This window comes from Thrips palmi, unplaced genomic scaffold (genome assembly GCF_012932325.1).
Source record: "Thrips palmi isolate BJ-2018 unplaced genomic scaffold, TpBJ-2018v1 HiC_scaffold_1, whole genome shotgun sequence".
In the NCBI taxonomy this organism is placed as follows: domain Eukaryota; kingdom Metazoa; phylum Arthropoda; class Insecta; order Thysanoptera; family Thripidae; genus Thrips; species Thrips palmi.
In genome coordinates this window covers 7166446-7194148 of record NW_023144620.1, presented here as the reverse complement: position 1 = coordinate 7194148, position 27703 = coordinate 7166446, and the positions used below count along the sequence as shown (strand labels likewise).

Below are 27703 nucleotides of genomic sequence, written 5' to 3'. Positions count from 1 at the left end.
GGTGTCGAGGGGCTGCCTACATTAGGGGCGCTGACGGCCGCGTCGACGGCCAGAAAGGGGAAGGGGAGGGAAGGCGACCCTCACTTGGGGCTGTCGGATCGCGGATGTAACAATCCTTTGAGGACTGACGAGACGGGAGGCCCCTCCCCTTCCGTAGTTTCGGTTTGGCGCGTCGTCCGCGCAAAAGGGGCTGTTTCAAAATAGATCACCGCCACCCCACATCGCCACGGCCCGCTGTATCTTTTGGTGTTTTTTCGTTCCAGGACTCGGCCGAAGCCCCACGCGCCCTGACGCAGCCCCGCGTGCCATGACCCTCACCACCGCACACTTCCAGGTCAGTACGCCGGGGCTCATTCCCTTCCATCTCTCCGGGTGAGCTTGCCACTGTCCACGTGTCTGACGAATCTGTCTGTTTTTTTCTCGGTTTTCTCGGCGACGCTGCAGGCCATGGCCACAGATGCCGCCGGGTGTCGGCGTCCCGGGCGTCCCCGCAGACTGGAGGAGGGACCATGGCTGGAGGCTCGGTGACGTCATGGGCGTCAAGAGTGGCGGCGCCCCCTCCCGAGACCCCCGCAGCGCCAACAGCGCGCGGCCAGCGCGTCCCCCCTGGGGCCCCCGGGGCACGCAGCCCCCGCACAGCCCGCACAGCCCGCACAGCCCGCACAGCCACAGCGACTGACTGTTCTTCTCGCCCTTCACGTCCTCGCTCCGATTTCTCGCTGCTGGTGACGTCGCCCTCGCACCCGCGCCGCAGAAAACGTCCACGGCCACCGCGCCGCGCCCGCCGCGCCCGCCGCGCCCTGCCCCCCGTCCGGCGCTGGCCGCCAGGCCGCCGGCTGCCGGGGCGGGCCTAGGGCGGGGCTAGAGGGCCATGGCTGTGCCCGGGGCGGGCCCGGACGCCAACCAGGAAGACGACGACGACGTCCACGGCGACGAGGCAAGCGCGGCGCCCGGCAGGCTGCGCCCGGAGCCAAGCGGCGCGCAGGCCGCGGAGGCCGCGGAGGCCGAGGCCGCGCGGACGGACGCTCGGAGCTGCCTGGCCTGCCTGGCTTGCCCCCCGGCCGGCCAGTTGGTCCGACTCGTCCCACTCTACTCGCAGCCAGGGAGACACTAAGCCGAGATGCCGGGCGGACGCAGGGGGCTGGTGGCGCCCCAGAACACCTTCCTCGAGAACATCATTCGGCGCTCCACCTCGCAGCGTGAGTACCACTTCATCAACAAAGGCACAGAGATGGCTCCCGTCGAGTCGTAACAGTGTCCCTCCTCGCCAAGCCATGCCCCTTTCGCCCTGTGCGACCCCCCCCCCTCCCCGCACACCGTGCCGCAGCCGGTCAGCTTGCAGCGTAATAAGACTGCCGCTGACGCTGACGGCACAAGTCCTTACAGCAGCTTACCCGCCGCGCCGCCGCGCCGCCCGGCGCACATGTGGCGCTGCCACGCTGCCACGGCGGCGTCGCTGATCGGCCTGATTTATTCTTTATTCCGCTGATCCCCGCTGAGCCGCTGCCGCAGCCTCGGCAAGCCACGGCCTCGGCGTAGTAAAAGCCGCGCCGTTCCGCCCGACATTATGTCCCGGCTTTGCGTCGCTTTGCGTAGCCCGGCGTAGCCTGCCGCCGGGGCGGGCCGCGAGCGCCGTGCCGCGAAGCGCGAGTCTGCAAACAACAGTCCAACAGCGGCAAGGGGGATTTCTCTTGATTGTGTGAGCAGCGGCAGCGCGGCAGCGTGCCGCGGCCGGGACTCGAACCGCGGCCCGCTGTTTGGTATGCGAGTGTCGGGGCCGCGCTAATGAAGAAGAAGGGGGTGCTGCTGGCACTGCTGGCAGTGCTGCGAGGCGCGCGACGCGCGGCGCGCTGCGCTGGAGGTGGCGGTGCAGGCCGCGACGCTGGCGGTCGCTGGCGGGGAGGTGCTTCCCTCAGCATGGCGCCCGGCCTGACTGCCCCTGGCCGTCGTGCCCCTGGCCGTCGTGCCCCTGGCCGTCGTGCCCCTGGCCGTCGTGCCCCTGGCGTGCGACCCGGCTACAAAGCGAGCGGGCCGCCTCCGGGCCGCTCCTCCCCGCCCTCTCCCCGTGTTGCCGTCTCCGTCCGGCCGAGGCTGAGAGCACAGCAGGCCGATTCCGAGAGCCGTTTTCGTCGCTCCGTCTCTCTCCCACCTACAGAGGACGCCCCACGAGTGCGAGAGAGGCGGAGCGACGAAAGCGACTCTCGGAATCAGTCTGCTGAAAGCCCTGAAAGCCAATCGCCGGGGGCAACAGAAACAAGCTGAACTGAACGCAGTGCCAAGGTTGCCCTCGCGGCCGGGAAGTTCATTGATCACCCCCCCTCCCCCTCCCCCTCCCCGGCCGGCCCAGAGGCAAGGCGGCCCGTGAAGTACGGCGGCGCTGGAAGCGAAAGGCGAAAGGCGTGGGCTGGAAAAGTGGTCAGCAGACCGATTCCACACAGCGCTTCGTCGCCTCGCTCTGTCCCTCTCGCGGCCGTCGGTGCGCCCCATGAGTGCGAGAGAGACAGAGCGAGGACGGCGATGTACGGAATCCGATCACCTGGCGCTCTGCAGCTTGATTGCGGACAGTGCCCTCTCTCTCTCTCTCTCTCTCTCTCTCTCTCTCTCTCTCTCTCTCTCTCTCTCTCTCTCTCTCTCTCTCTCTCTCTCTCTCTCTCTCTCCCCTCTCCTCTCTCTCTCTCTCCTCTCCTCTCTCTCTCTCTCTCTCCTCTCTCTCTCCTCCCCCTCTCCTCTCTCTCTCTCTCTCTCTCTCTCTCTCTCTCTGAGAGACAGGGCGACAAAAGCGCTGTTCGGAATGGAGCTGCTCAAATGGAAGCCAAGCCGGCCGGAAAACTAACCACTGTGTTGGGGATGGTGCTGTGCTGCGGCTGCGCCGGGCTGAGCGCTGCACGCTGTGGCGCGCTGTCTGCGTCGACTGCGTCTGCTTGTGGCCGTCCCCCGAATCGGTCCGAACCACCACCGACCGACCCGCGCCGCGCCATCGCCCCCACACTGTGCGGTAATACGGCTGAATACGGCGTTGCGGTGGCCGGTGGGTCCGGTGGCCGCAGCCGGTCCGAGCAGCGTGGACGGCGCGGACGCTGCTGGAGGGAGGTGTGTCGGTGTGGGGCACGGCCGGCCGCGCTCGACTCGGCTGCTTTCGGCTGCTTTCGGCTGCTTTCGGCTGCTTTCGGCTGCTTTCGGCTGCTTTCGGCTGCTTTCGGCTGCTTTCGGCTGCTTTCGGCTGCTTTCGGCGGCTTTCGGCTGCTTTCGGTTCTGGCCGCGAGCCAAGCGCTTTCCTCGGAGTGTATAAGTACCGCGCCCTTGTCCAGCCCCGCGGGGCCTCTGCCGGCTCTGCCGTTGCCTCTGCTGCTGCCGTACCTGGGAGGGCCGGCCGGCCTTCCTGCCCGGGAGGGAGGTGCTGCGAACAGCGAACCCACGGCACGGCCAGGCACAGCCAGGCACAGCCAATTACCAGGCCGTGCTCCAAGTTTCCCTGAGTACAATTTTGAGGCCGCTACACTCTGGGGAGAGTCCGCTGCACTGGCAACGTTGGTTCTCATCTCCGTGCAGTGTAGGCACGGCCTGCCTACCCGGGGCGAGGTGGTCACGACGGTCACGACCTGCAGAGCCTCGGCGCCCCGACCCCCACCGGGGCAGCCGACTGCGGCCGACTGTCCGAAGCGTCTTTCGTCGCGCTGTCTCTCACGCACCCCACGCCCATGAGTGCGGCAGAGACAGAGCGATGAAGTGACTCCTGGGAATCAGTCTGCTGTCTGCAAGACAGAGACAGAGACCGCCACAGAGCCGGGCGGCTCGTCGCGCAAAGACCCGAAGAGGGCGAAAAGATAGGTCGCTGTCATTCTGCCATTTTCTCGCTCCGACCCAAATGAGGCCTTCTTTTCTCCCGCCACCTCGGCCGGCGCACCGCCGTGCACCCCATGAGCCCCGTGAGCCAGGCCGCCAACCCGGCAGGCCGTCGGCAGGCCGCCAGGCCGCCAGGTATGGGCCAATCGATCTACAGCTGCAGGGCTTCAGGCCTTCAGGCCTTCGGGGATGGGGGCGGCTGGGGCACGGCCGGCACGGCACGGCGCCACCGTGGCCGAACCGCGGACACCATGGGCCGGGCCGCCGTGCTGCCGTGGGCTCGGTGCCCAGAGGCCCGAGTGGCCCCAGAGGCCCCAGGGGCCGTGTGCCATGTGCCCGTGGCTACGGCGGCGACGCTACCCGCTGCCAGCGCTGCCTGCCCGACGCTGTCCTTGCCACCGATTACCCCCCGGGGACTGCCGCCCGCCAGCCCGCCAGCCCACCGCGGAGGCGTCGCCCCGAAACAGCCCCGCCTCCGCCCCACCACGCCACCGCGCGCCGCCCGCACACCAACGTGATGGAGCCCCTTTTTCAACTGACCCACCTCACCGCTGGCTGCCGCCCTGCCGCCGCCCCGCCGCCGCGCGCCTTTAAAAAGGGCGAGGAAATACTTTCGGGTTCGGAGGAGGACGACGAAGAGAAAACGACTCGATTGCGTGCCGCTCCTTTTGTGCGGCCGCGGTGCGCGGTGAGGCCCGCCACCGCCAGGGCGCGCACGCCAGGCCGCGCCAAGAGACTAGTTCCGCACGGCGCGTCTACGTCGGCGATGGTCGTCGCTCCGTCTCTCTCGCACCTGCAGGGGGCGCACCATGAGTGCGAGGGAGACAGAGGAATCGGCCTGCTGGCGGCCGCGCCGGCACCGAGGTGCTCAAGACCGCCACTGGCGGGGAGACGACGGCAGGGAACGCGCAGTGCGCACCGTCTTGTCTCCTTAATGGGGGAGGCTCGAGGCTTTCGCTTGCCGCCTCGCCGCCTCGCCGCCGAGGAAGACGTACTCCTTAACTCCTTGCTCTCTTGACACAACGACCCCTAAGAGGCTTAGCTCTTTAGCATAATAACAAATGACAAAAGTCCTTTTTTTTTCGTCGTCTTCGTTGTTCAGAGCAAGCTGGCGGCGCTGCGGCGGTGGGTGAGCCCCTCAAGATCAACTGAAATGATTACTTTGCACCCGTATGGCGTTCAAGCTCCTGGCCATCTTGGAGATTGCATGCAAAAACATAGCATCTCTTCCCCCCCCCCCCCCCCCCCCCGCCCGCCCGGCTCGGCCCGCAGCGAGAGGCAGTTGTTCTTTCTGCCGTCTCTCTCGCCCTGTGTGTGTTGCGCTACTGGCGTCTTTCTCTGTCTCTACTCCGCCGCCGCGGGACGGAGGCAAATTAGCTTGAATGCTCTCTCCCCAATGAACGAATCCAGCGCGGGCAGACAAAGGGAGACCCGGCAAACGCATTACCCCTCCCCCTTCCCCTCCCCCCTCTCCCGCTGCGCCCCGCTGCGCCCCGCCCGCCGCACGCATTGTTTTCTTGTCTGCCTGCGGGGCGGGCCCTGCCTGGCCCTGCCGTGCCGGCACTGCCATGCCGGCCCTGCGGGGTGGGGGCGTGGGGGCCCGCTCCGCTACCATGCCGCTACCCCGTCCGCGCCTGCATCACGTGTGTGGCGCGCTCGCGGCCGGGGCCAACGGACTGCGGACGCCGCCCGTACGAACGGAATGCCCGCGTGGCGTGGCGTGGCGGCGTGGCGTGGCGTTGGATCGCGTGGCGTGTCGTATCGAACACGGGGGAATCCCCGGCCCGGCCGTGTACCCCTTTACGGTGTACCTCGCCCCCCAATTACGTTTCCCCTTCGGGACGAATTGCGCGCACCTTATTGTGTTGTTGTTTGACACGAGTGGAGGAGACGGGAGAGCATCTGCCCCTCCTCGCGCGCGACCGCGAGCTCCCTCCCTTCCAACCCTCCCTTCTTATTCGCGCTCTCCCACCCTCTTATTCGCACTCACCCTCTCTCTTATTCGCACTCACCCTCTCTCTTATTCGCACTCACCCTCTCTCTTTGCTCGCAGTCAACCCCCCTGCCCTCTCACTCGCCCTCGCCCCCGCTGCGCGCGCACAGTGCAGGCGGCAGCGTGATGCGTGGCAGTGTAGCGACATGCCAGCCTCGTTTATTATTCAAAATTAGCGATACGCCGCGTGACCTTTTTCAGGCCGGCTTTCAGAATATTCTTTCTCAGCTCCTTCCCTCTTGCCGCCCGCCCGCCTCCCGCGTTTCCTCCATGTTATTTTTCCTGCCGCTAATCTCGTGGACTTTGTCGGCTCGTAAACCAAACCAAACCTCCCCCGCCCCCTCCGCCCCTTTTTGTCCTCTGCGGTCTCCTCTCCCCCCGCGCCGTCCTCGCCGTCCTCGCCGTCCTCGCCGCCCCCGAGTGGCCAGGGCAGGCGAAGGACCAGCGCGACGGCGACACGGTACGGGCAGATGAGTTGCGGACTGCTCTGCCCCCGCCCCGCCCCGCCCCGCCCCGCCCCGCCCCGTCCCGAGAGGCTGGCCGTGCTGCCGCGCGCCCCACCGCGCCTCGCCGCGCCCCGTCCGGCTTATAATGTGTTTGTGTGTCAGCGTGATGGGGCCATGGGCCAGGGGGCCGCGTGGCCGCCGCACCGACGCCGAGGCGGCCGTCAGGCCGAGGCGAGGCCTCAGTCGTGGCAGCGCTGTGCGAGGCCGCGCTGCGCGAAGCCCCCAGGGCTGTTAATTGGTCTCGACACACACACACACACACACACACACACACGCGCGCGCGCGCGCGCGCGCGCACAAAAACAACTTCCTGACATTTGGTCCACTTCGAATAAACGCGAGTTTGTTTGTTATAACTTTTCCTTCCCGTCATTTGCCACATTTAAAAAACAAAATAACGGTTGATAGACGGCCGTGTCAGCAAAAAAAACAAAAAAAAAACATTGAATTCAGCCAGCGCCAACATAATGTCGATTTGCCCAGCGACGTGGGTCGGAACGCACGGCGGCACGGCAGCGTGCGCAAGATCCTAAAAACACTAATAAACCGCTTCCAAGAAATTAAGTCGTTTGCATGGCTCTGGCACCGGCGCGGCGCTCGCTGCAGAGCGCTGCAGAGCGAGAAGGGCGTAACAAATGGCTTTATTTGTCCTGGAAGTGAAGTAGATCCGACAGGTATGGGAGTGGCGCGCTGGCGCGCTGGCGCGGGGTGGGGCGTCGGTCCGCCCGCCTGGGCCCGCCTGGGCCCGCCTCACCGAGTCTCAAGCAACAGCACAGCAGTGTGCTTTCCGCTCCCCTATTTGTCTCTACCTTTCCTTCCGCTGGCTGGTGCCTGGCCTGCCTGGCGTCCCTGGAGAGGAGAGCGGCGAACGGGGAGGTGGGGCTCGAGATGATCGGCTCACTTTTCCTCACGAGTAACCAAGCAGGCAGCCGGCCAGCCAGCCCGGACGGACAGCGCTGTTGTTGGATCCTCGGCTGTGTGATGTGATTAAGTGGCGGGGATGCACCACCACCCCTCCCCCTCCCCCGTCCCGCCCCTCCCCACTGGCGCGGGCCCGACGCAAGCCTGGAGCTGGAACGGTCCTCTGTTTTCTTGTTTTCGCGACCTACCCCGTGGAGCCAGCACACAACAGCTGTTTCTGTCTGTCTGTCCGTCCGCGTACCCATTCGTCCTGTCTTCCACCGCATACACGTCGCGTTCCTGCCCCGCCCGGCTGCAACGCTGCGCCCGCTCTCCTGTTCGCCAAGTCTTTCCTCCTGCTCGCTGGGATCATGTGAGCTTCCGCTGCATTTACATAGGTGATTTCATCGCCTTGGTAAACGCCACCCCACCCCCTCCCCGTGCCCCCCTCTGCGCCCCCACCCCCAACCCCTCCCTTTTCCCAGCGCGCGTGGCGCGGCCGAAAGATATGCAAGCGCTCAAGTTGGCCATGAATATCAAGTGCACGCCAAGCAGTCAAGTACACAGCTAATGCTGCTCGGCTTGAACACGGTGGCGGGGCAGCGCGCCGGGCGCGGCGCGAACCGGGTGCTTTCCACGCCTCGGCCGCGTTTGGCAGAGGCCTGGTGGTGGAGGCCTGGTGGTGGAGGCCTGGTGGTGGAGGCCTGGTGGTGGAGGCCTGGTGGTGGAGGCCTGGTGGCGGAGGCCTGGTGGTGGAGGCCTGGTGGTGGAGGCCTGGTGGTGGAGGCCTGGTGGCGGAGGCCTGGTGGTGGAGGCCTGATGGTGGAGGCCTGGTGGTGGAGGCCTGATGGTGGAGGCCTGGTGGTGGAGGCCTGGTGGTGGAGGCCCGGTGGCGGAGGCCACGGCCATGGCCACGCCACTCCCGGTGAAGGCCCGCGCGGAAGCACCCCGATGTGCTCCTTCGCGGCTACGGGGTTGACCTTGTGGCCGAGGCGGAGAACTCCGGGCCGAGGCCGCAGAGACGGCCGCAGCGCGCCACACCACTCCAGCCAGTTCTCCGGTACAAGGCCGGCAGGGCCGGGAGCGGAGCGGGCCAGCGGGCCAGCGGGCCTCAGAGCGCGGATGGTCCTTTGGCAATTCATTTGGCTGTAAATCAGAAGCCTGGGCGGCCTGGGCTGGGGCCTCGGGCCTCGGCTGGGCTGGGATGATACCGCCAAACTGTTATCAAAGCGCCACTATTTCTCCACCGCGGCCTCCACAGGGGTGGTGCCGCCGTGCGCACAAAATAACCCTCCGAGAGAAAAACACATGCCCAAACAAAACAAAAAAAAGGCAAAAAACGCAGAGACAAAAGAAAAACACACTAAACGGAGTGCAGTGTGTGGCGGGGCCGGGCTAGCCGGGCGGGGCGGCAGCCTGTCTGCTGGTAGCTGCAGCAGTATGAGTGTGTCTGTGAGGCGAAGGTGGTCTCTGCAGTTGGCAGCAGTGTTATGGCGAGTGCTGCCGCCACCTCCACTGCGGTCGGAAGCGGAAACACACATGCAGGCGGGGAGAGTAGCGACTCCTCTACTTCTCCATCTTCTTCTTCTTCCATCCTCGTCGCGCGCGTCTCCGTGAAGTGCAAGCGGCACAAGGCCGTGCGGTGGCGGTGGCGGGGGTGTTTGCGGGAGCGCCCGCCACCTCGGCGAACACCCCCCGCCGCCCCCGCCGCCGCCCCTGCCACCGTTCACGTCCCCCGCATTCTGCTGCATTCTGCTGCCCCTTTCGGCCCGTCGGCGCGTCGGCCCGTCGCCCTTTCACCGGCTGCTGGTTTATGAACAAATCGAGGCAAACTTTGGCCTGCACGTCGAACTTGGCTTCATCAATTGGGGCTGCAGGCCCAGCAGGCTGCCGTTAGACTGCGCGAGTTATTGCACCGATTGAGGGACTCTACTGTTTATTCGCCCCTAATTGATCGACGGCGAGGCGAACGAGCGGCGCGGCCGAACCGCGTGACGCGGAGTGACGTCATCAGTCCCAGCAACAGTCCCGGTGACCTTGTTCCTCTTGTGTTGCAGCCGACAGCAGCTTCCTGCTGGCCAACGCGCAGATCGTCGATTTCCCCATCGTCTACTGCAACGAGTCTTTCTGTAAAATTTCCGGATACAACAGGGCAGAGGTGAGTCGCGCTGTCGCGCTGTGAGAACGAGATGAGAGAAAAGAAGAGAAATGCAGAGGCTGCGTGGGCGAGCGCCTGTGGAGCGGCGGGTAGGCACCCCGTCGAGCACGGCTGTGCACCGGGACGGCCTACCCCGGGATTCACAGGCGCTCCGCGTTCCGGCGCGGCGGGCGGGCGGGCACCACGGCGACCGCGGCCGTCCAGCGAGATAGCGTCTGCCGGCCCACGGGCGTTGGGGCGTTGGGGCCATGGGCCGCCATGGGCCGTAACCCTTTCACTGCCTGTGGAGGAGCCGATGGCGGCCGACCCGCTGCCGGTGCCCTGCACTGTAAGGGGCCGGTGTCGCGTATACCGAGCGAGTTTCGGAGAGTTTCGGTTTTCAAGTATTATTAATGGGGAAGGTGGTGGGGGAGGCCGGGGCTTTCGGCGGGACTTTCTGCTGCGACTTTTCAAACATTCATGTCAGGGGATGGGACGCCGGGACGCGGGGCGGCGGGATGGCGCCGACCCCCCGGGAAGGGTTCGGGGACCGCGCGGCGCCCGGCCCACCATCGGCCACCATCCCGCCGGCCCTGTCCGCGTCACTCTGTCAGTCTCTGTCTCCGGAGAAGACAGATTAATAGCAACACGGAGAAGCAACTTCTCGGGAGGCGGCGGCCAGCTCTTGAACCCCGCGCGACTTTGTTGCTTGTTTTCAGGTGATGCAGAAATCATGTCGGTGCACCTTCATGTACGGGGAGCTGACGGACAAGGAGACCATCTCCAGGATCGACATGGTGCTGGAGAACCAACTGCACGACCAGTTCGAGATCCTGCTCTACAAGAAAAACAGTAAGGCACCGCGGCCAGCCGGCACCGGGGTGGGGTGGGCCGGCTATTGGACTGGTCAAGGGCGTTACGATGGAGGGGAGGGGGAGGCCCCGCTCCGTTTGGAGTAATCTCGCTTCTCTGTAGCACTGGGGGTGGGGGTGGGGGTGGGAGGGGCTCCCTTCACCGCATAAAACGCGGCGGCCACATTCGAGCTCCCTCCAGACCGCGTGTGGGGCCTGCAGAGCTGTTGTCTGCAAACAAAAACATCGCGCTGGGCCTCCTTGTTGTTGATGCCCTGTTTGTCGTGTGCCCTTTTCGGTACACGCTCTCTTTCTGTCACCCCCAATCAGCAATAGACTTCCTCCACTTAAGGGAAAGCGTTTCCCGGATTGACGCTGTCAGTCGATAGGCCGACGACTGCCGACGGTGGGTCTGACGGTCTGACTGTGTGAGTGTGGTACTGCTTTGCGTACACTGTAGACTCTACGCCGTAGACTCTACGCCGCTAGCGGCGCCCCATCCGCGACCCGCCACGCGACGCGACGCGACGCGGCACGCGCGGGACGGCGCGGGGAAACATTAGCTTAACTTGAAATAAACAGAGCAGCGACGGTTTATCTTTGTATACACTTTGAGTAGAGTTACTACTATTTTTCCTACGGATTTTTTTAACTACTAGCGTAAAGACGCAGCTCCGATTAGCATAAGTAATGTTTTTGCACGTACACACCTCTGCTCTAATTTTGTCTATTTTGTCATTCCCATTTCAGCTATTTTACGTGCCTCAATTTATTTTTTGGACAGAGAACACTGCACCTTTTTCCTCTCGTAGGCACCATGCGAAGGTTTCTGTTGGTATCCCTGCGTGAGCTCATTTTAAACAGGCGGATTTTTTTTTCACTTTTCCAAACCGTGTACATACGCATACAATACGAATGCTGTGGGCATCAAAAATAAAAGCCCCGAACGTCTAGAGGAATAACATTAATTTTGCGCGGTACGAGGTTTTGATGAATACGAAACGAAACGGAACGCCTTCTTTTGTTCCTCGCCTTCCTTTGTTCGCGCGGTTTTCGGTTTTCGCCACGCGTGGTCCGGCTCCGCTCTGTTGAATTGAGATTGACAAAACACTGCGGGAGCGTACCTTTTGTGCGCAGGTTTTGATTGAACGGCCTCGCTTCGTTCTCGTAAATGCCTCCCCCAGATTAACTGTACATTTTGAGGATTATTGCAGATTTGAATAAGTTGATGAAACCTGTATCTTTGTAAAAAGCTTCACCTTTACTTTCTCTGTCTTTTGCTATCTTTTTCTTTTTTCCCCCTCTCAAGAACACTTATTTTGTTTTGCACTTCTCACTATTGCACTCCTCTAAACTTCTGAACGATAATTTTGTGCCTCTCTTTGATCGCTGAAAAATGCTCGACCTACCGTGAACGGCCATTTAAAAAAAACTTTTTGGGAACATTGGTAAATTTCTATTGGCCACGGCACAGTTTTTGTTCGATCTGCGACAAGTGTCTCTTTTTCTTCTATTTCTCACTGCTGTCTGTTTCTGTGGGCCATGGCCCTAAACTTCTGTCTTATTTTTTAAAATGTGCATGCCTTTACCTTTCTTCTTCCTTTTACAGATTCCCGTTTTTCTCACTATTTTTCAGCCTTTTGCCTCTTTTTCAAACCACTTCCCTGCACCTTTTGGAGCTCTTATCTCTGCAGCTAAGCTGATTTGCCGTATTTTTTCTACCATCTGACACCTTTCTCTTAATTTTGCCTTCCTCCTTCAAAACCGTTTCTTGTCTCGTCTTATCCTCCTCTCTCTCTTTTCCTTCTCTGATTATTGCTACGTCAGACTGTAAAGCAAACCTTGTAGGGTGGTTTCACAGCGATGAGCAGACATTCGGACATGATTCTAATCTGATTGGGACACGGCAAAGTTGAGGTCAAGGCGGATCAGAGCGGGCGTAGGTCTCTCCGCTTCTCCCCCGAGCCAGAGCGTACTGACTGGGCGATGCCGGGGGTGTGGACAGCCCAGGCACACAGTCTACACTGCCAAATAGTTGGTAGAACTTTGTCTTTCCTTTCTTTGTTACACCGACAGCGCACCCTAGCGACAGTGGTAGTCCTTGTCGACCTATTGCAGCTTTTCATTCATCGAAGTGACAATTCAATTGCTATGTTTGTTTTCCAAAGCCCCCGTCGTAAAGCCATTCGGACTGCCACTCAATTTGCGTAAGCCAAACCAAACCTTTCATTAAGTAGAGCTAGACCCTGCGAGCTGCGAGCTGATGCAAGCCGTGGCTGACTGTCTGTAGCGGCTTGCTGCACGGAGCTTGGCAGCTTGGCGTGCCCCCGAAAATGAACAACATGAAGAGACACTCCTCATCAAACATGGACCCGTCCCTCAGGAGGCGTCGCGGCGGCCGAGTCCAGCCGAGACGCGCCGCGCTGCCGGCCGCCTTGAAGGCCTCGGAGACCTTGGAGGCGGCCAGGCTGCGGCGGTGGTAGGCCGGCCGCGCGGCGCCCCTGCTCCCCGCCGCGTCGGCCCTGCCTGCGGCCTGCGGCCTGCGTCGACCCGACCCGTCCCTCGCGCCAGCTCGCGCGTTCCGCACGGGTGCGAGAGAGACAGAGCTCCGGGTCGACGCGGTGCTGGCCTCGGGGCGGCCACCCTACTTTGTTCCCTTGCTCCCCGACCTGACCACTACCAACCAACCCGCTCCGCTTTTGTGTCGTCTGTGGCGTAGTGTGCTTCCTGTTTCGTGGTGCATGCAGTCGTTAGGTTGGTAGCGCCGCGGCGCTCCCTGCGCCCGAGCAAGCCTCCGTCGTCGAGCGAGCGTTGGCCGCCCTGGGCAAGACGACATTGTCGCCGCTATGTTGCCACCTTTATTGTTCATTTCGAGGTCCACCAGTGGACTGCCGGGGCCACCCCGGTCGCCGCTCGCTCGGGAACAGGACGTGCCACGGCCAGCTTCTTGTAGATTTGTGCGAGCGTGAGTGTGCGAGTGTGCGTGTGTCTGTGTGTGCGTTGTTTGCGCATGGCATCTCTGTGGGGCCGTGGGTGTGTCTTCTAGCCGTATTGCGACCGACTGTTCCATCGGTCCCAACACCGTCGCCGGGCCTATAAGTGGGTGCATGAAGCAAGATCGATGGAGTGCTGCAAACGGCATCGCGTGCCCGTGCTGGTTCGTATCGGGTCAAACCCGCGCCGAAAAGAACCCGTTTTGCGCGCCGCGCGCTCGACCCGCTCAACGCGCGTGGGGGAGTTCCTCCTTGCACTATTGGCAGCCCTGCTGCCCTGCTCGTCTGCGAAATGACGGGGGCGGCGGGCTGACGGCGCACGGCGCACGGCGCGCGCGCACCGGACAGTCGTACCAACACTGACACGCGGCGCCGACTTGACTCCCTTCAGAAAAAGACCAAAGTTTTTCTTCAATACTTCTTCTTCCTCTTGTTGTCCTGTGCGCTTTTATTGCTGGCCTTGTTTATCTGCCACCGGGGACCGCGGCGACCGCGGCACCGATGCTGGCCTCCGCCCGCCAGACCGCCGCCGTGCCACTGCGCGCCGCCGGGACGGCGAGCGCCAAGGCGAGCGCCTCGCGTGCGTGCAGAACGCCCGCAACGCGTTCAGTTCATGGAAAAGGAAACGCAATGGCTCTAGATGAAAGAACAGAGTCCCGCCGTATTGGCTGAGAAATGCCAGTAAAGTGGTCCAAAATTCCCCGCTGGCCGCAACAGGTGCGTCGGCTATCGGTGAATTTGGCGAGCGCTGAGCGCTGAGCGCCCGGACGGCGGATGGCCGGATTCCTGGGCCTCGTCACCCACCACCCTACGACCCGCTTGGCGGCTTGGCCGCTTCCAAACTCCGGGGGGTGTTTTCTTTGGCGGTGAGGCTCGGCCTCGCCTCCGCAGGCTCCGCAGCGGCCCAGGCTGCCTGCGGTGCGTTGTGGCGGCGTCGCGGCGGGTCTGGCAGGGCTGGCGGCCAGCTCAGCTATTCCCGGAGCAGCGCGGCGACGCCAGGCAAGGCAACGCCTGCCCGGAGGCAAGCCGGAGCCAGGCGCCGCGCGGTCCCCGAGGAGCATGAGGATCTCCTGCACCGGGAGCAGCAGATGAGGGGAAGGGGTAGACTTTGTTGGGAGAGGGCGGAGGCCGTGACTTGCGGTGGCATGCCTGCCCGCCAGCCCCGTCTGGCCGGCTGGCTGGGCCGCCTTCGCTAGGCGGGGCGGGCGGGCAGGCAGGGCTGGCGGGCGGGCGCAAGCTGCGCAAGCGGGGCCACTGCCGCGCTGCCGCATGGGCCATGTTTAACCGACTGCACCTTGTCTCTGTTTGTGGCATTGCGCGTGGGCATGCAGGCACGCCGAGAGGTACGTAACCGTGTTTCAGGGGTCGTCCACGTATCACGTAACGCCTTCTCTCTCTCTCTCCCGTACTCATTGGCAGTCCATGGAGAAGCAAGCACAGAGCTGTGGGACAGCGTCACGTGATATGCGGACGATCCTCACGTAGGCCAGTAGCGTGGCGTAGCGCCAACGACCGGCAAGGGGCGCCAGCCTCGCCGTGCACTCCCCACGGGCATCGTGGACGTCGTGGACGTGGTGGACGGCCGCCGAGGATGAGAAACAAAACGAGATCCGAATGAAAATCTTACCGGTCTCGGTACCGCTTCATGATCTCTCATCCCTGCTGGCTGCACTGCGTAGCACTGCGACTGCGACTGCGGGCCGCCGCCCCTTGCCGGGGAGCGACAGAGACGGAGCGACAGCGTGGCGGAGGAAGGAGGGGGAAGGGTGTTGGCTCTCTCGCTGGCACGACGCGCGAAGCGTCACAGCCGCTGCGGGACATGTGTTAATGACTGGGAGTCGACCATCGCTCCGTCCTTTTTTTTTTTTTCACTTTTATTTTGTTTTTATCCGCTTCGGGTGTGAGAGCCATCCCTCTTTCCCGGAGAGCGAATAATGCCGGAACAGTTAGCGCGTGTGGTGCCGACCGTGCCGACGGCCCTTCTAATCTTGGGCAATTCCGCTTCCGTTGCGGAAAGAGAAGGCTGTTCCGGCATCGACCTCTCGATCCAAGCCTCGACCACGGTGACGCTCGACTCACTGTGATTCCCAAACAATTGATTGAAAAAAAATGTAGTCACTTTAAAAAAAATTACTTGTTAACACGGTTGAGTGTCACATATTTTTTTCTTAGTTACTCTTCCTTTCTTCTGTCTTAAAATAAGTCCAACCTTCACATTGGCGAGTAAAAAAACACAAAGTCTAAACACGTAGTCACGTTAGATTTACTGATAAATAATCATCCTGAGAGATAACTATCACTAATACTAAATTCGCTTCACTTCTGTTGCCATTGCAGTGTCGCCTGCTTGTTTAAGTGTGCTTCACTTCCTTCAATGTCTGTCACTCTCTGCCATGTCAAAGCTGGACAAAGCTGCCCTCCTACGCCCTGTGAGGGCGCGAAACACTCATAGCCTGAGTGAAAGTATCACTTCAATATAACTGATCCAAAAGTGATACGCTACGGCAAGCGTGTCGGCCAGTATCGGCCAGCGGTGACATGATGTAGCTTCTCACCTTCAAAGCTCCTGTTCTATCCTTCCCACACTCTCTCGAAACTGTTAGCATGTTCAGGAACAAATACTCGCAAGTCCCTCTCCGCAGGGAAAAAGACTCAAAGGCCGTGCGACTCGATCGTGTCCCCAAACGACCACGTGACAACTGCACCGATAATGACTCTGTCTGACTGTCTTGCGACCGACTGACGAGTAGGCTGGCTGGCTGGCTGTACACTATCAGCGCTTTGTGGTTCGATGCTGCTCGATGCCTGCCGGGCTCAGCCGGGCCGGGGACGGTGGGGCGGGGCGGGGCTGGGCGGCTGGGCTCTTAGACCACTCTAGAATCTGTCTAGTGACATGGGCTGCTTCGGCGGCATGGCGCGCATGGCGCGCATGGCCCATGGCGCCCTTCGGGCTGTTCATTTCGCCCGGGATCGAAGCCGAGCCAAGACTTTGTGATTTACGGTGTCTAGGCCAGAGTGGGTCCTGCAGGGTCCTGCCTGCCCGGCGGAGTGCGCGGGGCGGCGCGGAGCCGAGACGGTGTGAGCGCAGCGCGCCGCCATGGCATGGCGCAGCCTCGCGCAGCCCGGCGCAGCCCTCGGGGTGCACCTTGCCAACTGGACTGGCGTGGCCCGCACGATATGCATGCCTGTGTACATATTATGAGGATTCGCTTGTCACTCGCATACACTCACAGACACACACGCGCATCCCCACACGTATACAACACCCTGCACACTGCCCGCTGGATCGCCATCACGGACGTGCGCCTTGCCGGAGGGGCTCGACTGGCTCTACATCAGCGTGCGCGTCAGCGTGTGGTCGGCGAGCCTCTCTCGACAGCGGGGAGGGGCGGCGCGTCGACGGCAGCCTCCCATCCAGTCCGTCAAAAGGCCAAGCCAAGTCCACCCCCCAAAACGGAATTTCAGACTTTTTCTTTTTTTTCCAGTGGACCGAATCGCGCCGTCGCGGTGGTTAACACACGTTGGACAGTCGCCAGGCGCAGCAAAGCGCAGCGCAGCGAAGAGCAGAGGCAAGAGGGGCGGGAGGGGAAGGGGTGGGCGGAGAGGGCGGGGAGTAGCCTTCAGGCTGCACGGACTTCCTGAGGCCGCCCTATGTAAACTGCAACAGTCCTTATTCAAATCCAGCGGGGCCGTTCGGGCCGTCCGGGCCGCCCCGGCCGTTCCGAGCCGAGCGTGCACTTCTTGGAGTGCAGCGCCGTGCCTGCCCGAGGCCCGGCCCCAGCCTGCAGCATGCCTGCAGCCAGCGCGTGCAGTGGCGCGGAAGACCATTATTCACAGATGCCTCGCGACACGACGACACGTAGGCTGAACTACTACCAGTTCTGCAACTGCACCCCGAAGCGCCCCGAACGCGCTCAGCGCGCCGAACGTGACCCGAATGTGCTCCGCCTCTGTCACTCGCATTCATTCGCAATGAGGAGTGACAGAGAGGGAAGACAGGCGGTGCACCAGGAGCTCCCCATCAAATGCATTGATGAGATAGGCTAGCCAGTGGGCACAGCACACACACACACACAGACACACAAGCACACCGTCTCACACACACGCATACATTAACATACACAGATATGCACGAGCTTCCATCTGAGGCTGACGTTAACGGATGACTTGCAGAAACGCCGCTATGGCTGCTACTGCAGATTGCCCCCATCAAGAACGAGCGCGACCTGGTGGTGCTGTTCCTGCTCACCTTCCGGGACATCACCGCCCTCAAGCAGCCCATCGAGACGGACGACAACAAAGGCGGTGAGCCAACCTCCTCCTTGTTTCTCTTTTTTTCTTTGACTATTTTCCAAGAGATTTCTTATGTCATTTTCCTTCTTTCGCCATTTTATTTTTATTTTGTTTGTTTTGGTTTGTTCACTGTTCACTCATTCTGGTTTGTTTATTTACTTAGACACGGTTGTGCTGGAACGCGTCCTGTTTGTCTTTGACGCAGGACTGAGCAAATTCGCCAAGTTGGCCCGGTCCGTCACCCGCAGTCGCTCCGTGCTCGTGTCCCAGTTCTCCTCCCACCTCCCCAACCTCAAGGACACCGCCAAGCAGTCCAACTTGGCGCATGTAAGTACCCGCGCCGCCGCCACCCGCCGCCGAAATGGCCGCAAACGCCGCAAGCGGGAGCAGCCGACGCAGCGACGCAGCCAGACAGCCGATGAGTTTGACGTTTGTTGCTTTGTTGCCGTTGCCCCAGATGATGAGCCTGAGCGCGGACGTGATGCCCCAGTACCGCCAGGAGGCACCCAAGACGCCGCCCCACATCCTGCTGCACTACTGCGCCTTCAAGGCCATCTGGGACTGGATCATCCTGTGCCTCACTTTCTACACCGCCATCATGGTGCCCTACAACGTGGCCTTCAAGAACAAGACCTCGGAGGACGTGTCCCTGCTGGTAGTGGACTCCATCGTGGACGTCATCTTCTTCATCGACATCGTGCTCAACTTCCACACGACGTTCGTGGGCCCGGGCGGCGAGGTGGTGTCCGACCCCAAAGTGATCCGCATGAACTACCTCAAGTCCTGGTTCATCATCGACCTGCTGTCGTGCCTGCCGTACGACGTGTTCAACGCGTTTGACCACGACGAGGACGTAAGTAGCTCCGCGTCCTCGTTGTCCACGTTGTCCACGGCGGCCCCCCAGCGGGGCTCCGGCTCCCCTGGCGGCTCCACGCCCACGCCCCTGTCCCTGGCCGAGGCCCATCTGGCGCACCGCGTGCACCGCGGCGGCCCGCGCGGCGTGCGCAGCGCGCGAAGCACGAGCTTCCTGGACCCCGACGGGGACGGCAGCATCCTGGACAAGCACGTGAGTCCCTGCCCGCCCCCGCCCCGTCCCCTTGGCAAGAGCCTTGGGCAGAGAGCCTACACCGTAGCGCAGCCAGCCCGTACCCCCGCAGCCAGGCAGCCATGTTGTTGGCAACAGGTTAAGAGGGTGATTTTAAGTGGCGGGCATCAGCCCCCGTCTCCTCGAAGCATCCTGCCTGCATCCTGTCGGCATCCTGCCTGCATCCTGCCCGGCAGGCAGTCTGACGGTAGCGTAGACACACTCCCCTCCGGACATCTAGCGTCGCAGGTATTTCGTAGTCGCGATGTCTAAGGTAGGCGTAACGTTGACCCAGCCTGAGACAGTCTTAGAAGCCCCTCCATGACCCCCTGTAGTCCCCTTCTCCCCCACCCTCACTGCCCCTCCACCGCCCCCGCCGCCACCGCCAGGTCCCTCCCCTGCCGCACCCCCGAATGCGGGTTGCGTACCGCGCCACCCGCAGGCGCCCTGGGACTATGTCCGGTTTTTTCTTTTTTGCTCCTTGATTCTTCTCATATTTTAGTTTGCTTCTTGGCTGTCGTCCTTTCAAGTCGGCAATGCCGCTGACATGGACTGATTTATCGCTCGGCGCAGCTATAGAGATCCTTAAAATGCCGCGCATATTTTCCGTTTTTCATCCCATTTTGTTGTGGTCGCTGCCGGGCACGCAGTGCAGCTCGCTGGTTGGTGTTGCAGGGCATCGGGTCGCTGTTCAGCGCGCTCAAGGTGGTGCGGCTGCTGCGGCTGGGCCGCGTGGTGCGCAAGCTGGACCGCTACCTGGAGTACGGCGCCGCCATGCTCATCCTGCTGCTGTGCTTCTACATGCTGGTCGCCCACTGGCTGGCCTGCATCTGGTACTCCATCGGTGAGTCGCCGCCAGAGGGCCCCTGCTGTACAATTTGTGATACTTTGGCTCCTCCCTGTACGCACTGTACTCTAGCCCTGCAGCCACTCAAGGCCGTACTGCACTTGTTCTCCACTGATTGTGACAGCCGGTTTAGAGGGCATGCCGATGTCGTCATGTCGCCATGCCACCGCCGCAGGCCGCACAGGCCGTGCCACTGTGCCGGTTTGTTTTCCGTTTTGTGTGACCGAGGTCGGCATCGGCCAGCCGGCCCGGTCCAGAGCCACGCCAGCACACTGCCAATGGCGGGGTATCGGCCCCCACACACATGCAGTATGTGTTTTCAGAGTTGTTGTGTGCGTTGTTGTTGTTTTTTGCTGTTTTTTTTTCTGTGTTCCGTGGAGATGATTTCTAACGGGAATGACCATATTTGAGAGTAGAGACCAAATTCAAAGTGTGGCATGTTCGTGTGCTCCTTGTAACGCCATTTTTTAAATTTGTTTTCTTGGTTTTTAACGACAAACGGAAAAGCTGTAGAGTTGTAGTTATGTTTTTTTTTTCAGCGGTTGCTGTAACATTGAGGCAGTATGGCCGCCTTGTATTGATCAATGTCGTAGACCAATAGGGACTGGAATGCATCCTGTGTGACCTAACCTGACCTAACCAAACCTAACCTGACCTAACCTCTGCTTCTGTTTCACCGCGTGTGTCAGTGTGATCCACTTTGTGAGTAGCTTGGAGCCACTACGTGTGCCTGTGCCCTTGCCCTTACGCCCTTCCCGCTCGCAGCCGAGACAGACGCGTCCGTCGACGGGGCCGCGGAGGAGGCCGGGGCTGTGGCCGGGGCCGTAGCCTTAGCGGTAGCCGGGGCCGAGGCCGGGGCAGAGGCCGGGACCGAGGCGTCCCTCGAAGCGAATGGGTATAGCGATGAGAACGACGAAGGTAGGCCATGGCCGAGGCCGTGAGGCCGTCACGGAAGTGCATCCCGCATTTCGACTCCACTTCCGCTTTGCCGGCCTTTGCCACGCCCGGGACGAGTTGAGTTGCAGCCCACTCCAGCCAGAAGCAAAAACAAAAACGCTTGTTTCGACTGAATTAGAAATGGGGCGACCGGGCCAATCAGGCAGCCAAGGCGCCAGCGGGCTGCGGCGCTGCGGCCGGGGCTGCGTAACAAGCGTCACGGACCGCGGCGCCCCGGACGCAGCCACGCAGCCCGGGGCCGAGCGGCCGAGCGCCGCCCTGTCAGCACGGCGTGATTGATTCAAATGGCGATACCTCGAAAATAAAAAAATAACAGACAAAAAACGCAACGAAAATGCGCCATCGGTCGTCTTTTTGCCGTAAACGGGTATCGATGTGTCGCGACGTTTCGAGTGACGTTATCTAGTCGTTGCCCAATGCTACTGGAGTGACGTTTGAATAGCCGGTATCACCGCCACCGTCGAATCAATAACGGTAATCGGCGTTAATCGCAGTCGAAACAAAGACGGAACTTCTGGCTGGACACACGGCGGCGGGGCGCACAAGGACAGGCCGCCCCCCGCAGCCCCCCGCCCTGGGGGTGGGCCCTCCGGGACCCTCCGGGGCCTTCTGGGGGTGGGGCGGCGCAGCACCCAGCCCAAATGAAGAGCTTAGCAGCAGTACTTACCGCTTCCATTCCCACATGTTCATGGAACGGAGCCATAACCCCGCATTTAAACGGCCACAATGAGGTTTTGAACCGCCGGGCCTTCCCGCCTTTCCCGCGCCGCCCTCGCTCCGCCCCGACTCGGCTGGCCGCGCGCCAGATGGCGGGGCCGAGGCAAGCCGAGGAGCCGAGTGGCAGAGGCTTGCCGCCCGGCCCGGCCCGCCAAGACGAGGCCGGCGAGGCCCGGCCCCCGTCCCAACCGCCGCCAAGGCTGGCCGCGCTGGCCAGGCACCGGGCAGCGCGCCGAGCGGGGCGGAGCGAGGGCGGCACGCAGGCACGCCGAACACGCCACCTTGTTGTTGTTTCTGCGAGGCTTTGTATTTGTTTTTTGCCACGATTTAGTGCTCGGCAGTCGCGCGCGGGGTGCGTAATGACTCTACTCGCTCCGCATAAAGCGGGCCGCGTAGCGCGCACAGTCCAGTCCAGAACGACGACGGCGTTAGCCTGGCGGGCGGCCACTCGAGCCCCCCGCCCCTTCTCCTCCTCGGCCGTCCGGAAGGAAATAAGTTTCCGGTCTCTTTGATGGGGCGGGGAATAGATCAATCTATCAAAAGTGCTAACTAAAAAAAAGGAAAGACGAAACCGTCGTAAGTTCAGCCCCTTAGCTGTTCTAAACAGGGGAAAGTGTAGGACGAAATGGCTCCACGGCACAGCGACAGCGCGACTCACCGGAATAAGCTTACTGCCGCCGCAAGGCCCCACGCCGAACCACCCACCTCGGCCCGCCTGGCCCGCCTGGCCGGGCAGGGGGAAATAAAAAGGTCAAAAAGTGGGTCACGTTTTGCTTTGCGCTTTGCGCGCTTGGCGCCTCAAGCGGGATTACTCTCGGTGGTCCCACTGCACCCCGGCAGGGCAGGGCGGCACCGCGGCGGCACCGCGGCGGCGCACCGTCCACCACGAGGTACTTAGCGGCCGCCACCAGGCCACCCCACTGTCGCAGAGCCGCCTGCTGCAATTCCACCCGCACCTTTTTCCACGAAACGCTTCCACTACTCGACAAGGGAATTAGGTAATGAAGCTAATTTGCGCGGGCCAGGCATGCGGGAGTCAACACAGCGCCGCGCTGCGCGCGCTGCCTGCCTGCTCGGGCGGCCTGCCTCTTGGACCGCCTGCTGCCTGCCTGCGCGGCGGCGCGCGGCGCGGACCGGGTTCACTGATCTGGCTGAGCGGGCCGTGTGATGACGGAGGGCGGTGAGGGGGCGGGGGATGAGAGTACACTTGAGGCGGGGTAAGGCTTCTGATCCAACAGGATCACAAGGTGTGAACCTCACCTGAGCTTCACCCCCCTCTCCCCCTTGGATCGCGACGCTGCCGCGCTCACCGCACGCCGGGAGGGGAGGGGAGCACGCAGCGCTGCGCACTCGGGTTGGCTCGGCAAATATTTGCCTCCTCATGTTTGATAATGTAGCAGAGGGGCGGCGCGGCACGGCGCGGCCAGGCCGTTCTGCCCGCGTCAACGTAAGCCTCATCGCGGGGCGGCGTGTAAATAAATTCCAAACGAAGGGGGCGGGATTTGAAAGTTTAAATAATTGCTTTGGCGGTGCCCGGCCCGGCCGGCGCCCTTTCCCCCAGTGTAGTAGACTACCCCCTCGGCGGGAGTATGCGAACGAACGAACCTCTTCGTTGTTCTGGTGGAACACGGGGGCTTCTTCTGCCTGCGGACGGGCGGTCGTTATTTCAGTTTTGCACTTAAATCATTAAAAACAACTTTTTGTTACTCACAGAAAATTCATGTTGCTTTTGAATGTGAACCTTCGTGTGCGGCCGCCTCGGTCGCCCACTCGTCCCGCGCACGATGGTTCCCCAATGCAAAATTCAGTCGGTGTAGGAGAAAGAAAACGGAAGAGATTTTGAAAAAAGGACTGCGGCGGTTGTTGCAGGGCGGTCCGACGCGGACAATGGCATCCAATACTCGTGGCTCTGGAAGCTGGCCAACGTGACACAGTCACCCTACCTGTACGCGTGGAACAACGAGACCAACATGCCCGAGCTGACCAACGGGCCGAGCAGGAAGACCATGTACGTGACGGCGCTCTACTTCACCATGACGTGCATGACCAGCGTGGGCTTTGGCAACGTGGCGGCCGAGACGGACAACGAGAAGATCTTCACCATCTGCATGATGATCATCGCAGGTGCGAACTCGTTTAGCTAGGTCCTGTGTTGGTCGAAGGAAGAAAATAAAAGTTGATTTGACTTTGTCTGCACAGCCCTGCTGTACGCCACCATCTTCGGTCACGTGACCACCATCATCCAGCAGATGACGTCGGCCACGGCCAAGTACCACGACATGCTCAACAACGTGCGCGAGTTCATGAAGCTGCACGAGGTGCCGAAGGGGCTGTCGGAGAGGGTCATGGACTATGTGGTGTCCACGTGGGCTATGACCAAGGGCTTGGATACGGATAAGGTAAACCAGGTCAGGAGCCACTGAAGAAAATAACATCTTCGTTTTCGAATCGTTTTTCCCTCTCTCTTTACTTATCCACGACGTCACGCGCGTGAGGCAGGCCCAGTGGGCACACCGAGTGACGGAGTAGCGTATTATTAATTTGCTCTTTGCCGGACGAGGACGGATGGCAAGCAAAATCTCTAGAAAATTGTCTGCTTATTTTTCTCGACGCTTCGCAGAGAGCTGAAGTTTTAATTTGTATTCTTTCCACAACAAAAGCTTTAGCAGATACATACATTTTTAAAAAAAATAAGTCTCTCTGCGTCAAAATTTTATTTTTCACAATATTTTTCTTTTCTTTGTTGCAATTAAAACTTTAATTGCCTTACTCTTTGCCATATCGTAGATTTTCGTACCGTCGACACTGTTGTGTTCGGCGGTTTCCAAGTACCTTTTGCGAGTGTTATTTTCTTCACAAGCTTCTGGGCGCACCGAATCAGTTACTACACTAGTCGTAGCAGGCCCCTCAGGCTGGCGAGAAGCTCGTAGCGGCCAAAGCGCGCACTTAACGGCACACTTTCATAATTTAGACTTGCCCATGCCAGTCAGAGAGCCACTGGGGGTTGAAAATAGAGCATTACGTCAGCAAGCAATCAGCTGTCGGCATTCCAACGTGCTCTCTGACCACAGTCACGAAGCGGCCGTGGGTCAAATACCATTGCAAGCGCTGGCATACTCAACCTTTTTTTCGCCGTTCTTTCCGCCTTGCGGCTTGAGTAGTCGACGACAGCGTGCTGCCGTGCCGCGGCCGTGCCGCCGTTGCCAAGTCCCAAGGTCGTACTGTACCTGTCCGCTCGCCTTCCGCCAGGTGCTCAACTACTGCCCCAAGGACATGAAGGCCGACATCTGCGTGCACCTGAACCGGAAGGTCTTCAACGAGCACCCCGCCTTCAGGCTGGCGAGTGACGGCTGCCTCCGCGCGCTCGCCATGCACTTCACCATGTCGCACTCGGCGCCCGGCGACCTGCTGTACCACACGGGGGAGTCCATCGACTCGCTATGCTTCATCGTGACGGGGTCGCTGGAGGTCATTCAGGACGACGAGGTGGTCGCCATCCTCGGTAAGGACGGAACAGGGAGTGAAGGTAATGTAAGGCGGCGCTGGGGGCAGGCGGTACGCGGGGGGCGGCCGGGGACTCACAGTGTACCTGCGCAGGCAAGGGTGACGTGTTCGGGGACTCCTTCTGGAAGGACTCCGCCGTCGGCCAGTCGGCCGCCAACGTGCGCGCGCTCACCTACTGCGACTTGCACACCATCAAGAGGGACAAGCTGCTGGAGGTGCTGGACTTCTACCAGGCCTTCGCCAACTCGTTCGCGCGGAACCTGGTGCTCACTTACAACCTGCGCCACCGAGTGAGTAGCCGAGTGGCCCCGCAAAAGGGGGAACAGGTGGTGATGAAAAAATGGGAGGGGAAAAACGGGATTTGAACCCGCGCCTCTGCGCAGCTCATCTTCCGGAAGGTGGCGGACGTGCGGCGAGAGAAGGAGCTGGCGGAGAGACGCAAGAACGAGCCTCAGCTGGACCAGAACCAAGACCACCTCGTCAGGAAAATATTCTCCAAGTTCCGGCGCGACCGCGCAGCCCACCAACAGCCGGTACGTTCTCAACCTGCGGGAGGGGCTGTAGGCCTCTTTCTGGACGGACGCGGAGGCGCGGAGGCGCGAAGGGAGAGGGCGTCGAAGGGCTGGTGGCGGACGCCGCCAGGACGCCGCCCACAGTGTGCCACAGCCCGACCGACCCGGCCCGAGGCCCGGACGGGACCCCGATTATCCAAACTTTTATCGGCTCCTTTCCCCTGCTAAAGTCGTTGGACGTTTTTTCCTGCCTCCAGTCGCCGAGTCAAGACGTGGAGAGAGGAGGGGAGTCGTTCAGCGATGGGGGCGGCGGGACCAGCGGCGGCGAGGGCGGCGGCAGGCCGGTGAGCGGGGCGGGGCGGGGCGGGGCGGGGGGGGCGGGGCGGGGCGGGGCGGCTGGGGCTGGCAGGGCTTGGGGCCGTTTGGCGCGAGACTGACCGACTCTGTTCCAGGTGCTGACCAAGCAGTTGTCCAGCGTGGTGGAGAGGGACAGCTCCGAGCCGGAGAGCGGGGGCGGCGAGGGCGGTGGAGGCGGGTCGGGGGGCGGCACTTCTTCGGCGCTGGTGGTGGCAGCGGCCAGGCCCGCCCGGCCCCTCGGGGCGCGACCATCCAAGTGGGGCCGCCTGCTCGGCTCCAGCTCCCTGGACTCGGGCAGCGAGTCGGCGAGGTAACGTGAAGGCTGTGTCGCACCACTGCGGGACGCCCCACGAGTGCGGCAGACAGGGCGACGTCGCCGCGGCGATGGGCTGACAGGTGCATTGTGTTGCAGCGGCGCCACGGCCCCACTGTCCGGCCACGGCCCCTCGCTGGCCGCCATCGGCCGCTCCAGCTCCACCGCGGGGGGCTCCGGCTCTGCCTCCAGCAGCGGGATGTCTTCTGGTTCGGGGAACAAGGTCAGTGTGTCGGTTAAGGAGGACGGGGCCAAGACGGGGCCAAGACGGGGCCCGAAACGGCATACGATCAGTTGTGGTCCAGCCCGTAGTGGTAATGGTAATGCGAGGTAGGCCGGCCCGCAGCACGGACTTGGGGCGCGGGCCAGCCTATCCTCACGACTGCAGGCGCTTTCTCCGCTCGGCTCCGCTGGCTGTAAAGCACACCGCGCACGCAGCGCCGCGGAACGGGACGGGGCGCGCGCGTTCTGCAGAGCTCTGCTAGGGAAGCTGTCGGGGGATTCGGGCCAGTACGTTGAGGTGAATCGGGTGTATGTCGACACGCCGCCTCGTGACTCTCGTCTCGTGTGTCGCAGGTGTTCCCCAAGCTGCAGAAGGTGTCGGCGCCCGGCTCGAGTTCAGGTGCCGGCTCGGGGCCCGGGCCGCCCGGGAGCCTGCTGCCCACCATCACGCGCCAGGAGACCATCGAGGAGGTGGTGGAGCTGGAGGAGCGCGACGTGGGGCGGCCGAGTCCCGCGCACGTCGCCGCAACCCCCGCCCTGCCCGCCCTGCCCGCCCCCGTGGTCCCCGCTCTGACCCTCACTGCGGCGCCCATCTCGGGCGTGCAGTACAAGGAGCTCATCGGCAACATAATGGACTTCAAGGTGGACGTCAAGCTGGAGGTGCAAAGACTGAACCAGAAGGTGTCTCGCATGGAGGACATCCTGTCCGTGATCGCGTCGAGACTGGAGACCGTGGTGGCGTCCCACACGCCGCACACGCCCGCCAGCACGCACGAGCACACGCACCGCACCACCACCACAACCACCACCGTAGTGGCGCCGCCGACGTCGCTGTCACTGCCTCTGCCCGTGGTGGTGGACACCTCGGCCACGGCCTCGACCGCGGCGGAGAGCCCGGGGGCCGCGCTGACGCCGTCCAGCAGTGACGGCCTCAGCCTGGGCCTCAGCCTGGCGGCCCCCACCCCGGGGAGTGTGATTCTGAAAAAGCGAAGGAGCAAATCTCGGACTAAAGCTGCGGCGCCCGCCCCGCCTCCGCAGGGATCTGCCGGCAGCGCGCCGCAGCCGCCCCCGCCCCCGCCCCGACACACGGCCGCAGAGGCGAGGACTCCAGAGGAGGGGGCGGGGCCGGGGGCGGGGACCGGGGGCAGCGCGAGCAGCACGCCCAGCACGCCCCCCGCGGACGATGAGGGCAAGAGGCCCAGAAGACCAAGAGAGTTCCTATAGCAGTGCGAGTGATTGTAAACAAAGGAACAAAAACAATCTTTCTTTAATGTTCAGTTATTTTCTACTCATTTCCTATGAAGCAATTGGAGACTTGGGGGGTAGCCCCCCTGGCCCGGACCAGGAGATGTTTTTAAACTCTTTATCACCTGTTTCATACTCCCAACAAGTGAAGGTGCTCTTTTCAAAGAAAATATTTTTTAGGAAACGGGACATGAAATATTTTTAGATACATGTCAATTAGTCTGGTCCAAAATGTTGTTGCTAGTTGTTAACTTTCTCACTGAAAAAAGATACAAAATAAAGGGACTGGAAAGTTGTATGAGTCAGTTACATGTACATATATATACATGAAGGAATGGCCGTGTACAAGCAATACTTTTTCACATAATACAACAGTCATGCATGACAGACATAATTTTTCCTATCTGCTGTTTACTTGTTTGCTGACTT

The 27703-nt window shown here is 61.6% G+C and overlaps 1 protein-coding gene across 1 annotated transcript in view; it reads left to right on the top strand.

The window, feature by feature from the left end:
- The first annotated feature begins 1019 nt into the window (after window positions 1-1019).
- Window positions 1020-27703, top strand: part of LOC117643475 (potassium voltage-gated channel protein eag) — a 28803-nt gene continuing 2119 nt past the window's right edge. Inside the window, exons 1-17 of the mRNA XM_034382403.1 lie at window positions 1020-1199; window positions 9300-9400; window positions 10099-10231; window positions 14555-14566; window positions 17397-17528; window positions 17722-17843; window positions 17974-18369; window positions 19276-19444; window positions 22991-23245; window positions 23321-23520; window positions 24371-24623; window positions 24719-24915; window positions 25009-25158; window positions 25395-25481; window positions 25590-25804; window positions 25907-26030; window positions 26384-27077. Of these exons, the coding sequence (XP_034238294.1) occupies window positions 1121-1199; window positions 9300-9400; window positions 10099-10231; window positions 14555-14566; window positions 17397-17528; window positions 17722-17843; window positions 17974-18369; window positions 19276-19444; window positions 22991-23245; window positions 23321-23520; window positions 24371-24623; window positions 24719-24915; window positions 25009-25158; window positions 25395-25481; window positions 25590-25804; window positions 25907-26030; window positions 26384-27077 (3319 nt within the window). The 5' untranslated portion in view covers window positions 1020-1120. The remainder of the gene's footprint in view (window positions 1200-9299; window positions 9401-10098; window positions 10232-14554; window positions 14567-17396; window positions 17529-17721; window positions 17844-17973; window positions 18370-19275; window positions 19445-22990; window positions 23246-23320; window positions 23521-24370; window positions 24624-24718; window positions 24916-25008; window positions 25159-25394; window positions 25482-25589; window positions 25805-25906; window positions 26031-26383; window positions 27078-27703) is intronic.